At 45.5% G+C, this 14,274-nt stretch overlaps 1 protein-coding gene across 6 annotated transcripts in view; it reads right to left on the bottom strand.

Moving 5' to 3' along the window:
* sspo (SCO-spondin) overlaps positions 1–14,274 on the bottom strand; it is a 107,418-nt gene that overhangs the window by 88,549 nt on the left and 4,595 nt on the right. For all 6 annotated transcript variants that reach the window (XM_080864836.1, XM_080864840.1, XM_080864837.1 and 3 more), the window contains exons 8-18: positions 13,591–13,749; positions 13,332–13,417; positions 13,065–13,190; positions 9,321–9,477; positions 6,189–6,432; positions 5,959–6,100; positions 5,724–5,859; positions 3,760–3,932; positions 3,174–3,392; positions 2,919–3,084; positions 2,525–2,777 (exon numbers count right to left, since the gene is read on the bottom strand). In XM_080864836.1, the coding sequence (XP_080720962.1) occupies positions 2,525–2,777; positions 2,919–3,084; positions 3,174–3,392; positions 3,760–3,932; positions 5,724–5,859; positions 5,959–6,100; positions 6,189–6,432; positions 9,321–9,477; positions 13,065–13,190; positions 13,332–13,417; positions 13,591–13,749 (1,861 nt within the window). The remainder of the gene's footprint in view (positions 1–2,524; positions 2,778–2,918; positions 3,085–3,173; positions 3,393–3,759; positions 3,933–5,723; positions 5,860–5,958; positions 6,101–6,188; positions 6,433–9,320; positions 9,478–13,064; positions 13,191–13,331; positions 13,418–13,590; positions 13,750–14,274) is intronic.

Genomic DNA, 14,274 nt, shown 5'->3' with positions numbered 1-14,274 from the left:
AAACATATCCATGTGTTAGAACGGCCCAGTCAAAGTCCAGATCTAAATCCAATCCAGAATCTGTGACAAGATCTGAAAACTGCTGTTCACAAACGCTGTCCATCTGATCTGACTGAGCTGGAGCTGTTCTGCAAAGAAGAATGGGCAAAGATTTCAGTCTGTAGATGTGCAAAGCTGGTAGAGACAGACCCTAAAAGACTGGCAGCTGGAACTGCAGCAAAAGCTGGTTCTACAAAGTATTGACTCAGGGGGCTGAATAATTACATACACCCCACTTTGCAGTTATTTATTTGTAAAACATGTTTGGAATCATGTGTGATTTTCGTTCCACTTCTCACGTGTGCACCACTTTGTGTTGGTCTTTCACCTGGAATTCCAATAAAACTGATTCATGTTTGTGGCTGTAATGTGACAAAATGTGGGAAAGTTCAAGGGGGCCCAATACTTTTGCAAACCATGTATACGACATAAAAGTTGGGCTAATGCTAACTTGTGCAGATATTCACAAGGGTACAGCTAAATTCAAATTACCCCAGTTATTACAGCCAGGCTCACAACGTCAGGAGTTTCCAAAGAGACCGACCTGTCCTCACTGATGAACAGGCACAAATCTGTAACAATGCGTCCTCGCCTACCGCACTCATAAAACGGGACTTTGTTCATGAAACCGGGTCAGTATGATACTGTAGCTCTGCAGGCGATGATGATGATGAAACATGCTTACTTCAACTGAGTCTTTATGACCGGTGGCGAATGATAAAAGCTGCACTCAGATAGCCATAAAAGAGAAAGGGCTGCTTTTACAATGTACTGTTAAAAAACAACAATCAGAAAAGCAATCATCTATATGAGGTCAAAGAAAAATGACACCTAAGTAACTTCATTAATTTCTGCTTTCTTCAGAAGTGTAGTATACCAGATTAATCCGAGGACATCAGGGGATACTGATGTGGTCAGTTAAGTAGCAGAGGGGCTGTTGATCAGTTTTGGGGTTATAATGAAATTAACTGCATTAGAGAAGCAACAATGAGATTCCCCAAACAGGAGGCTTTTATGGTGGAGGACAGGTAGTCCAACTCAACCAGGGTGGTACATCAATATGTGTCATTGCTGTGTCTCCCAGCACACTCTCAAGAGCTTGGAGGAGATTCAACACAAATTGCTTTTCAACAAAAATTCTCCCTTAGATAACAAAACTGTGTTGTGACTCTTTCCCCTCATTCAAGGCCGCCCGCATCGATCGAAAATTGTTGACTTTTGCTTAACCGGGTGAATGGAAACTTTCTCTCAGTTGAACATGGAACACACACAGTCACACACGTGCACTGACACAGACCTACACTCACCCCCCAGCCCCTCCAAACGCCTTCGAAGCTCATGTCTTCTATGTTGTGAGATCTGATGATTTATGTGCTGAGGTGTTTTTTTCTGTTCTCAAACTGATCTCCCTTTTGGAGCTCAGTCTGGGGGGGTCTTTCCTCATGTTGTGCATTTTCCATTGTTATACCTCTCTGACCTGTCTTTCTGTATGGTCGGAAGGGTAAGATGGCACTGGCAAGGCTGGCAGCCTTAACCCAATTTCCCTCGGGATGATCCATCCATCCATTCGCTTCCGCTTATCCTTCACGGGGGGTGCTGGAGCCTATCGTAGCTATCGTGGGGCCCAGTTTGATATTTGGCATTGTCAGTTGCCAACTAGCAGGAATGACAGGGCTACCACTGGTGCTCTGTGCTTTTCAGAGCAGGTTCACCCTGAGCACATGTGACAGATGTGAAAGAGCCTGGAGAATCTGTGGAGAGCTGCCTGTAACATCATTCAGCATGAACAGATTGGTGGTGGGTCAGTGATGGTTTGGGGAACACATGCAGACCTCTACAGGCTAGGCAGCGTTTAAGTATCAGGATGAGCTTCTTGGACCCACTGTCAGACCCTGCGCTGGTGCAGGCAGTCCTGGGTGTCTCCTGCTGCACGGCAATGCCCGGCCTCATATGGTGAGAGTATGCAGGCTGTTCCTGGAGGATAAAGGAATTTACACCACTGACTGGCCCTGACCTCACTTGACCTAAATGCAACAGAACATCTGTGGGACATTGTGTTTGACCTCAGTGTACCTCAGAATGTCCAGCAGCTCAGTGATGCCCTGCTCCTGATCAGGGAGGAGATCCCCCGGACACCATCCACCACAATGGGGGCAATACAAACTACTGAGTACCACTGCATCTTTTATTCACTTTGAATTTTGGGTGTCTTTGAATTTAGCCATCTGCAGGTTGGTAGTCTTCATTTCCATTAAATGATGTTTCGTCCTCTGGTTCCTGACCAGTCCATACCAGTATTGATATCCAGTATGATTTTTTTCCCCACTGAGCTCTGATGCATTTACGAAGTGTTTTTTTGTGTACATCTGCATCTGTACCGTGGATTTAATATTTCATAAAAGATTTAAAAATTCTCAATCTAAACGTATTTCATGATCAAAGTGTGTAGCGGCAGAAAGGTGAGACAAACTCCTTGACTACATACCAGGTGTTGCAGTTATTTTGAACCATGGCCCCAGGTGAATACATCACTGCTCCTTGCATGCATGGGCACAAAGAGATGGGAACACACTGACCCTGCTGGTCCTGCACAAGCCCTGGTGGGCACTGGCAGCCTGGAACACACAAGCTTTGACTGCGACTGTCATCACAGCTCCAGCTGTGTCTCAAATCTGAGCATGAGTTCCCACAAGTGCGACCGCACTCCTGGTACACCTGACCCCCTGAACACTGCATTGCTGGGGAGAAAGGAAGAGATAGCGTAGCAGAGCATTGGTTTTAGCACACTGTATCAGAAAAAACATTCTTTTGGTCTCTAAATAGTAATAACTTTTCCCTCAAAGCCTCAAAACAACACAAACAACGGTCCTCCAGCTTACTGCAGAAGGTGCGGTTGCGCCACTGGACCACAACACCTTCCTGAGCACAGTGTCGGGCATAGGCAGTGAGGACGGTGCAGTGACAGGATCCCTGCAGCACACAGCTGCAAACCTCTGACAGACAGAGACGGAAATATGGCTCCCTCTCCACCACGTCGTGACACAACTGTAGAATCAGAGATGGAGGTGCAAGTGTGAATAAAAGCGAAGGCAACAAACTCGTGAGAGATGACCAGAAGTACCCATCACACTGACCTGAAAGATGGGGCTGTGGAGGACAGCACACACAGTCTCTGCATACTGCCGCCTCTGGGTGTACGTGGAGCAGGCCTCTGGTGCAGCTCCTCCAGGCAGGGTGCAGAGCGCTGTTGTGAATTTCGCCACAAAGGATGTCACGCTGTTCTCCACATCTCCTTCTGGGGTGGTAAAGTCGTCACGCTGGTTCCAGGTCAGTGTTCCACACAGGCCGCGCACCTTGTCATATATACCCATGTCCAACAGAGAAGGATTGATCCCATGTTATGGAATTGCTTGAACATTGTGTTTTATGGTAATTTTACAGTTTAGTGCCTACCACCTGGCCCTAGCGCGCTTCTCTTTGAGATTCCACATAATAGAACGTGTCTTATTTCTTTGCAGATCGCAGGTTGGCTCTGTGACAACATTATGGTTGGGGCATTTCTATATAACACCCACTTAAATGATGTTATAACTTGAGGGTGACATCTGTACAGCTAATTTGCTAATCTGCAGAAGCTACCTTGGGTCACTAAACTGGACCTCTGAACCATGTTACAGTTGGACAGTATATTGAAAGCACTAGGAGTAGTTTGAAGATCACCTTGTTTCCAAAGCCAGGCTGCAAGGTGATGAACGCCAGGGGTCCATCTAGGTACCACAGAATCTGGGCTCCAAACATCTGGATGAGCAGAAATGAGGAGGAGGCCTTAAGCACAGCTAGATCCCCTGTTACCAAGGGCACCGCTTCCTTCTGGCCATTCAGTGTCACTGAACCTGAAGGTAACAATATCAGCTGTAACCAATCAGAATGCAATCAGCACATTCAATCTAAAAGTCCAAGACGCTCTACAGTGTCTACTATAAAAACCTGTTTGTGCTTTGATTGCACAAAAATGCTGCACTATGACGCAATCTGCAGCCTGCAAGGTTGTAAAAAGAAGTCCTTGCAAAAGAACCAAAAACTGCAGTTCCTCAAATAGCCACAATCTTGCACCTTTGCCCCAGGTGAATGCGTTTGCAACAACTACATAAAACTATGTTATTATTTTTTGTAAATAACTGACTTATTGATAATGGCACCGGTTCTGACATAAACGGTAGTAACCAGACCGAAAAGCAGCGCACATTTTGGTGCTTTATTTTGGTGCTTTTTTGTCCTGAGATGTGATACACTTTGGATTCTAGCCAATAATTTTACCTTTCCTAAGGATAGTAGGCGGGCCCAGGTACGTACGTTCTTTTAGAGCAGAGCTACGAAGAAGAAGAAGCTTTGAGCCAGGAGGGAGGGGGTGAGTGATTCCTTGAGTGATTCGCTTAGGCTACGATTCAGCACAGGAAGGGAGGGGGTGAGCAGCTCAAATGTGCTGTTAGCATGTTAGCAGAGCGATGCTACTGTGAACCGAGGAGCTATTGTCTTGATGTGAGCTTCTACTCAGGGTTTTTTCTTCCAGTTCAGTGCAGAAATGTTTTCGTTAAGAAACTGGCTGTTGTTTTTTTTCACACAGTTTTAATTATAAGCTAGATATATTTCTACTAATGAAATTAGTTTGCTAACAGCAACAGGGATGAGTCAGTGAGTCAGTTGGGCTTGTGAGTCATTAAAGTGATTCTTATTGAACGATTCGTTCATGATTCGCGCATCACTACAAAGGAGGTAACATCTCGAATCTGATGAAACACCTTTTTTTTAAAGCAGAGAAATGCACTGTATTTGATAGCTTGCTATCAAAGACCGAGCACATCTACTGCGGGTGTGGTGCCTGTTATCGTAGCCGGAGTTAGCAACATCCCCCAAAAACACGAAGAGGAGAGTCCTGGCCCCTAGCCCTGCCAGTGTAGCAGAAATGATGAGGATGATGATGCAGCAGCAGCCGTTCTTCTCTGCGTGAGAAGCTTAATGTTGTTCGTGTGTAATTTACGTTGAGTAGGCTAACCACGTTATTACATTAATGCATGTAAGGTGAACTAGCAAACATCATCATAGCTACATGCGGCTGTCTTCTTGTTTGATGGCAGATACTCCCTTCACCCTGACTAAAAAGGCTAAAATGGCCAAAGAAAAAGTGGAAAACAGCTAAACATGAGAGGTTTTTGGACAAAGTTTGTGTTTTTTCCATTGTTTAAGCACTGCTTCCAGCCAAGAGTGATACCATATATGCCCCATAGCTGCAGAAAAGGCTAACATTGTTATCTTTTTACAAAAAAACAGATGAACATGAGAGGTTTTTGGACAAAGTTGGTGTTCTCCATTCTTTAAGCACCGGTTCGAGCACCGTTTAAGCACCGGCACCATTTCAAAAGTACCGTTTTGGCACCGGTTTTGGATAAAACCTAAACGATACCCATCCCTAGACATCGATGGGTATATAGTTAAAGTTATCAAACTGGACACAAGCTTGTTTGTGATTTTGGTGTTGTTTTTGTATACAGTCGATGGTCTAAAGCAGCATTAATTGCTGGGTAAAGCTGTGTTGTGAGCCTAAAGAGAACAGTAAGAGAAACAAACTACTAGACACATCTAGATTTGATTTCCTGTGATCTATCAAGCAAACCTTCATACCATACCGGTGTCTGTGATGGTGACTGTGGTCCGGAGAGCTGTTACTGACATCTCCTTTAGACACCCCCCTCCTCCTTCCCCTCCCCCTGCCGTACATTCTCCACAGCGTACACTCACAACTACCTTCCTGTCAACAAAGTCCTGAAAACACACAGAGAATAAGAACAAAGTAACAATGCACAAATCTGCCTTATAGTGTAAGCAAATGTGTTTGATTGCATTTCTCTACACATGGCTCACCTCCACAGCAATGAAGGAGCAGTCGCTTCCCTGCAGTGAGTACCTCTTTTTGTCAAAAGTGGTCACCTGTAAACCGCCCATCAGGGCGCACTCTGCCGCACACTTCTCCCCAGTACACTGCCACTGACCCGAGCTACACACACTGTCAAGGTAAAGGCAAAAAAAGTTGCACATAAATGGGGAAAATGGGTAAACGATGAAGAGTTGACAGGAAAAGACTCCCTCCTCACCAGGTGTTGCATCTCTGTTGTATTTTGTCCCCTGACTGGTATGTGCGTCTGCGATGAAAGCAAGGACAATCATCTCTTTTCAGACACCTTCCCTGGTGAAAATAGAGGCCTGGAGGGCACTCGCATCCTCCAACACACTCGTCCCTGCACTGGCCCATGGCTGCGGGGGGCTGTGGAGAAGTACAACTGGGAGGACAGGATGATATGCAGTCTGAAAACACCTGACCTCTGGGACAGACACGGTCTGAAAGGACAGATAAAAGAGAGAAAGCAGCATTATTATAGCGCGATTCTCATCAGGACAATATTGACAATCTGACAGGCTGTGTTACAGATTATATCAACTTCTGTGTGGACACTGTGGATCCCAAAAAAACATTTTGTGCTTCTCCAACAATAAGCCCTGGGTTACCAAAGACATCAAAGAAACCCTGAACAAGAAGAAAAGAGCTTTCAGAAACAGTGACAGAGATCAGCTGAAACTGGTGCAGAAGGAGCTGAAAGCCAAGATTGCAGAGGGTAAAGAGTCCTACAGAAGGAGGCTGGAAAGCAAACTGCAGGACAACAGCACCAGGGAGGTGTGGAATGGAATGGGGGCCATCACTGGCCTGAGACAAAAGAGAGGTGTTGGGATGGATGGAGACGTCGAAAGTGCAAACAACCTAAATCTGCACTTCAATAGGTTTGACTGCCCTGCGGCTCCTGTCTCCACACCCAGCTCTTCCCATCTTCTCCTTTCTCCTCCCCCCTCTCCTGCCCCCTCAGACCGTCTCACCCTGTCCCTCTCAGCAGATGACATCAAAAGAGAATTGGGCAGACTCCACTCCAGCAAAGCTGCTGGCCCTGACGGTGTCAGTCCCAGGGCCCTCAGGTGCTGTGCTTCCCAGCTGTCTGGAGTTCTACAACAGATCTTCAACATGAGTCTGGAAATGCAGAGAGTCCCATCACTCTGGAAGACATCCTGCCTGGTTCCTGACCCTAAAAAGATCAACCCGTTGACCCTCGGTGACTACAGGCCAGTGGCTCTGACTTCACATGTCATGAAGACGCTAGAGAGACTCATCCTGATGCGTCTGCTCGTGGAGCCCTGGCTGGACCCCCTGCAGTTTGCCTATCAACCTCGTATCGGCGTGGAGGATGCCATCATCTACCTGCTGGACCAGGCTTATTCTCATCTGGACATTGTTGGGAGCACTGGGACGGTCATGTTCTTTGACTTCTCCAGTGCTTTTAACATGATCAGACCATCACTGCTGGGGAATAAGCTCACAGAAATGCAGGTGGACGCCCCACTGGTAGCTTGGATTATGGACTATTTAACAAGTCGACCACAGCATGTCCGACTGAAGAGCTGCCGCTCATTGTGGGCTGTATCAGGGATGGACAGGAGGAGGAGTACAGGAGTGTGGTGGACAGCTTTCTCGAGTGGTGTGAGCTTAACCACCTACAACTTAACATCACAAAGACAAAAGAACTGATCATGGACTTTAGGAAGCAGGCTCCTCCTCCTAACCCTGTCACCATCAGAGGGGCTGATGTGGAGATCGTTGAGGACTACCGGTACCTGGGGGTACACTTGGACTGTAAACTGGACTGGACCAAGAACACCAATGCTATCTTCAAAAAAGGGCAGAGTCGGCTTTTCCTACTGAGGTGACTCAGGTCCTTCAATGTTGGTAGGAAAATGCTGACCATGTTTATCACTCGGTGGTGGAGAGCGCTTTGTTCTTTGCAGCTGTGTGCTGGGGCAGTGGGGTGAAGACAGCCGATGCCAACAGGCTGAACAAACTGATTAAAAAGGCTGGTTCTGTCCTGGGTGTCAGACTTGAGAACCTGGAGGAGGTGTCTGAGAGGAGAATGCTAAGAAAGCTTGTTTCTATCATGAATAACCCCTCCCACCCCATGCACGCCCCCATGATGGACCATCGGAGCACACGCAGCAAAAGACTCATTGCCCCGAAATGCAGAACTGACCGCCACAGGAAATCCTTTGTGCTGGTGGCAATAAGACTGTATAACTCTTCCTTACTCTGTAGGTGATTTTCCTGAGACTAATACCAATGTTATTCTGTTCCCTTTCAGACCGTGCGATATTACCCAACAGTACCTTATTGAATATGTGTTTCATCCCCCCATCATACGCTGCTACTCCCTTTATTCTATTGCACAATACTATGTCACTTTCTAGAATCTCCTGCACTGATAGTTAAGTTATTTACTCTCCAGGATCCAGTCATATATATTCGTTAGAGTTATTTGATACTATGTCTTGCACTATCCTACTACTGTATATTACTGTACACTACTATTATTATTGTATATATTTTATATCTTATTCATCTGTTCCTCTGACTCTCCTGCTGCTTTGAGCAAAAGAATTTCCCTCGGGAAAAATAAAGTTATTCTTATTCTTATTAAAGAAGAGAGGTTCCCTAACCCTAACCTAGCCAGAGATATTCAACTCAATTCAATTTTATTCATGCAGCAGTGACAGTGGGAAGGAAAAACTCCCTTTTAACAGGAAGTAACCTGCACCAGACCCAGGCTCAGGGAGGGGCGTGGCCATCTGCTGCGACCGGTTGCTGTGAGAGAAGATATGGTTGCTTACAGTTTATAATAATGTGCTGTGAGTCAGCACTGCTTTGGAACTCAGAGAGAGTCCTACGTATAGATACTGTTAGTGAGTTCAAAATAAAGTTAGAACCTACAGACCCTAAATTAAAATCCCGGTTTCTGTGTCAAAGCATGTGTCGTAGCATTTTATGGATGCTTCTGGCTAACCAAGCAGATAGCATTAGCTGAATAGTCAGTAAGTCTGGACACAAATTATATACCATGACACTACATTACCATATTCAACTGCAATATAGAGACATGAGGCTCCTTACAACCAAGAATGCTGAAACAGAGGCTTCAAAATGTGAGTCAAACCAATGAGTGACATCATGTTGGCTACATTCCCTTTTTTATATCTATGATGTTAGCAAACTTTAGCTAAATGCTGTGTAAGCAATTTTACTGAATTGATCCACTGACTGAACACCCAGTCGTCGCATTTATCAGATGTAACGCAAGATCACTCTGAGAGCAGAAGGCAGGGGAGGACAGAGGAGACGTGAGACATTTCCTTACCACACAGGGTGGGTGTCCTCCACATTAAGATGATGTGCTGTTGGGCACACTCTCGGGCGTAGCTAGCCAGGGTGTCACACACTGCCCCCTCCCTCTCTTTGGCTGGCAGGCTGCAAAACAGGTAAAGACAGGTGTCTATGTAGGCTGCTGGGTCCAGCTGAAAGACACAGAAACACAAAGTGATCTTACAGGAAACACATTGTTTGATATGGTTGTGTTATTATTGTGACATTATGCTGTTTACTTATTGTAAACTGTGCTATCAATCTATTTAAATTTAGTGTTTGAAGTCATAAAAGTCAGCATTGTTAACATCTTGTTAAATGTGATTGTCAGTATAGTTTTAAGATATTATAATTATAATAAATACACCTTTGGCTTCAAGTAAAGACAGGGGGAAATAGACAATTCATGCCTTATTTACCACAAGTTAATCACACTGTATCTATAACAAGTCATTGGTCTTTAATGCAGTAAGTACAGCCCTTCCCTTTCTTGGAACTGTGACAGTGAACTTGGTCAGTTATTTACCTCGAGTAGCTTTTTACAGCCTGGTGTTCAGAGAAATGTTCATTTACACAACATGTGGTCAAAAGTTGACATAAACTCATCAAGGACGTGAATGTCATGGAGTTTTTCATGGTTACTTTAACCTGCATCTTTAATGACTTTATGAGACAAATATCGGAAGCATAAGTTTAAATTCATTTGAGATTTTCTCTAACACACACACGAGCTTTTTTACTTCGACCGGCTCAAATATACACCCCTGCTAATATTTGATTAAATGCTCCTCAGCACTTGGCACCTTAACCAGCCATCAACACACGTCACATTTAGCTGGATAAATGCCCTCCTGGATTTTAATTGCACCTTAGAACACACATGCATCAACACTACAATGAGCGGGTGGAGGGAGGTTTGGAGTCTTCTCCCACCCCCATTCTCTGCGGCCTGCTGGAGCGGGGGGGCTAGGAGGAGGAGTTGGCCGTCCAACTGCGGTCTGGGGTGTGGGGCCTCCCTGCTGCTACGGAGTCGGGGCGGTCTGCCTCTCCCCACCGCAGGGAAAAGGGTAACACCACCTGGGTCTGGGTGCAGTTCCCCCCTCCAGGGGCAAGGGTACCTAGACCCGGTTTGTAGAGTACGCTTGGGGAGTGTGATCGTGTCTACAGCGTCTCTTTATGTCTGTCTCCACGTTGGTTGAGTGTGGAGTGAGTGCATATGAGAGCATGGGGGGGGGGGAATGGATGTTTGTATCTGTGTGTGCCTGTATGTCTGTGTCTATATGTCAGGTTGGGTATCAGACGCCACCTCTCTGGGGACATCTCAGGCCCTCCCAGGTTTGGAGGCCTATCTCCGCCCACCACCACTTCCCCTGCCAGTGGCGGACTCCCTCAGGTGTCGGTGCGTTGGTGGTTCTTTGTGTCTGGGGGTGGGCGTCCAGGTACACACCGGCTCACTCCTTGGTGGCCGCTTATCGGGGCCTGGAGCCTGGGGCTCGCTTGGGCCCCTTCGGAGGTGGGGTGCCCCCGGCCTCTCGGCCTGGGGCTCGGTCACTCAGGCACAGCTGGGGGCCGGCGGAGCTCATGGGCGCGTCACTGCAACTCCCCCTGACTTCTGCTCCGCGGCTGCTGAGTGAGCCCTCATCTGGGACTCTCCTCAGCTCTTTCTGGGACAGTGGCGCGGCTGCCCCTCTGTTGGTCTTCCTTGGTCTCTTGTGTTCTGGGGGCCTCTGGATGTCTGGAGTTTTGATCTCCTCCATACCCGCTTCACACCCCGGAGGACGGGGCTGTGGCCCCCCCACACTCCCTAGCAGATCGTTACATGGAGAAACCTTTGGAATACAAGCGCACTGATCCACACAGGTATGCACACGGGTGTTCACTGCTCGTAGACCCAAATTACACCTTTCTTGGCTGCTACTTCGAAGCACATCTGTCCTGCGTGCTGCACAACAACATTGAATATTTAGTATTTACTGCTGTTTACACTTAGCTAGATTAATGCGATGGTGTTGTGTTTAGTATGTTGCTTTGTTTTTTTTTTTGCTTGTTTTCTATTCTTCTCTCAACAGGTGATCCAGGAGATTTTAATTTTTTTTCTCCCCCCCTTTCTCACTGTCCCTCTCCCCTTCTGTTTTTCCTTTCCTTCCTCTTTCTTTCTCCCTTTCCTATCCCTCACTCATGTCTGTCCCGTCTGTAACATCTGAAAATAAAATATAATAAATAATAAAAACAAAGATCGACCAAATGGACCAATACGGCAATGCCACGATGATCCATTTGGCAAAGTAAATCCATTGGGTATCCTTGTTGGTCTTCAGACAACAATTCTGATGGCTAAAGAACCAAATGGGACAGGCAAAAAAAAACAAAAAACATTTAGCTGGATAATGGACCATTCTTCTTGGCAGAACTAGTAACATTCATTTAAATTGGTTGGTTTCCAGGCACATACTGTACTTTCCGCACTATAAGGCACACTTCCTTTTTTTTGAGAAAATCCTTTAATTTTCTCAAAAATCGACAGTGCGCCTTATAATCCAGCTCACCTTACGTATGAATTCTGGTTGGGCTTACTGACCTCAAATCAATTTTATGTGCTACACGGCACTCAGAAATCTGTCAAAAAATGTTTCAGCACGACTTTGCTAAGCTATGAAGCCGCCCCACTTGATGGATTATCGGAGCATCACAGCTACCGTAGTCAGGAGCCTTGCGGAGTAATCTGGGTCCTAAACTCCATCTCAGTGTCAAACGATCACTGCGGCATCATGAGAGTTAAAAACTGTCTAAATTCTTTCATCTTTAATAAAATGATCAGCGTTGCTGCTTTACCAGGTGTAACAATTGTCCTGGGATGAACAGGACAATTAGGACCATTGTCCTGTTCGTCCCAGTTGCATCCATATTTCAACCATCTGTTGATTCGAGGTGATGCTGTGAGATAGTCCACCTTCTTAATTGTTCCGTCTACTGTGTGACAGCCAAACAGAGCATGGTACTACCTCCACCATGCCTGGAGTTAATACAGTGTTCTTAGATTTGAAAGCTTCACTTTTATTCCTCCAAGCGTACGTCTCGTAACAGACACAAAAGGATCTGTCTTTGTCTCGTCTGACCATGAAGGTCTTCTCCAGAAGCCAACCGGCTGTGCAAATAGAAAGCTGCATTTTTTCAGTCAAGCTTGAAGGTTTTGAATTTAGAGTTGAGACTTGCCATCCTCTCAGTCTGTGACAGTAACGGATTGTGTTTGCAGTTCATGGCAGGCTTGGTCCTCACTGGTTCCTGTGACATTCTTGACCATCCTAACCAAATATCCAAAGAGAAACTACCAGTTGTAGTTAAACATGCTCAATAATGACAAGTTAATAAGCTCTGTTCTTGTCAAGTTCAAAACCTTCAGCACGCTTATTAAAAAACTTCAGTGAATGTAAGCACAAATTCAAACTTGCATGTATAATTTTCACCCTTGATTTTCAGAAAATATCAAATAAATTTAAACTGTTGCATCCAATATTTGCTTCATAAGGTCATTAAAGATGTGGGGTGTGCAATCATCTCACCCTGGAAAAAGTCCACATCAAAAACAACACTAAAAGCCCCAAATTCATGCCATGATGGTTTTATGCAAACCTCTGACCTCTAACAACAACTGAAGATCACACTGCAGCACCTAGAAGCTAAAAATCCTGTGAAAAGAAAAGGTATGCTATGTGGCTGAAAAGCATCAGAGGTCTCTGACCTGAGGATGGCAATGAGTGAAGGGGTTTTCCAAGAGTCGGCGGCACACTGACTCTGCCTCCTGACGCAGCGCAGTGTCTCCTGTCACGTCACAGCTGTGACCAAGCTCAGCTGCATCACTGCAGCCCTGAGGGAAGCATGGGACACAGTCTCACTAATGCATTTCAGAAAACACTGCCAATATGGCCTGTCTCATAAAACAAAGTAATAATGACCAAAAAAAAGCCTAAAATGTTGCAGTTAAAGTAAAACGAATTCACTGCAGTACTTCGCTGTGTTGGTCCGGAACTTTCCATGAGTTGCCAAAGCTGGCAGCATACTGGGACACGGATCCACCCGTTGTGGTGAAATCATCTACCGTGGACAAACACATAAAGGTTAATAATGTAAAGCAACTGCGTGTGACGGGTAAAGTCTGAAAGCACACATAGCAAACAAAGTTACATCAAGAAAGAACGACTTAGATATGTAGAAAGAAAGGAAAGCCTTCTTTGATTGCAAGTGTGTCTGTACTGTACTTCTCTCACCGTCGGCATTGTTGTTGTAGATTCCACATAACCCCCTGGTGGCTGCCATGTGCTCAGCGGTCACTGTCAGGTATACTGTGTTCACCAAATCAAACTTTACTCTGACCCCCAGGCCACTCTCCACAAACACAAAGTCTCCCAGCCAATGCACACTTACTCCTGCAAGCAATTAATACAAAGTCACAATTTTAGATACAAGCCAGTGCACAGAAATGTGGAGCTTTTAATGTCATTTTGTCTAAGGATGGAAATGAAAGGACATTTCTGCAGCACTGAATGTGGCCAGAGCTGAGTAGCCTGTGTTGTTCTCAAATAGGAGCAGCTTGGAACGAGCAGTCAGTCACAGCAATTAGACGCAAATGGCTTTGGTCTGAAACGTAACTACAGTGGGGGAAATAATTATTTGCTAAATTAATAAGTTTGCTCTCTTAAAAAGACACAAATGTTCTCTCATTTTTATAATACTTTGATTTTAATGGAAAGAAATAGAATAGACAGAAAAAAACTCATAAAAGATGTTATTGCGTCAAATAAGCCTTATGAAACTTCCCATTCGTGGGACTAATAAAGGTATCTTATCTTGTCTTATCTTAAGTTTTTGATCCGCAAGCAAAACATAACTTAGTACTTGGTGGACTACTCTTGTACTTGGTCACCTCACACCTCAGGGGGGATTTTTGCCCC

The sequence above is a fragment of the Rhamphochromis sp. 'chilingali' genome (assembly GCF_963969265.1).
Source record: "Rhamphochromis sp. 'chilingali' genome assembly, chromosome: 18".
Taxonomy (NCBI): domain Eukaryota; kingdom Metazoa; phylum Chordata; class Actinopteri; order Cichliformes; family Cichlidae; genus Rhamphochromis; species Rhamphochromis sp. 'chilingali'.
The sequence above is the reverse complement of the archived record's forward strand: the minus strand, read 5'-3'. Positions and strand labels throughout refer to the sequence as shown.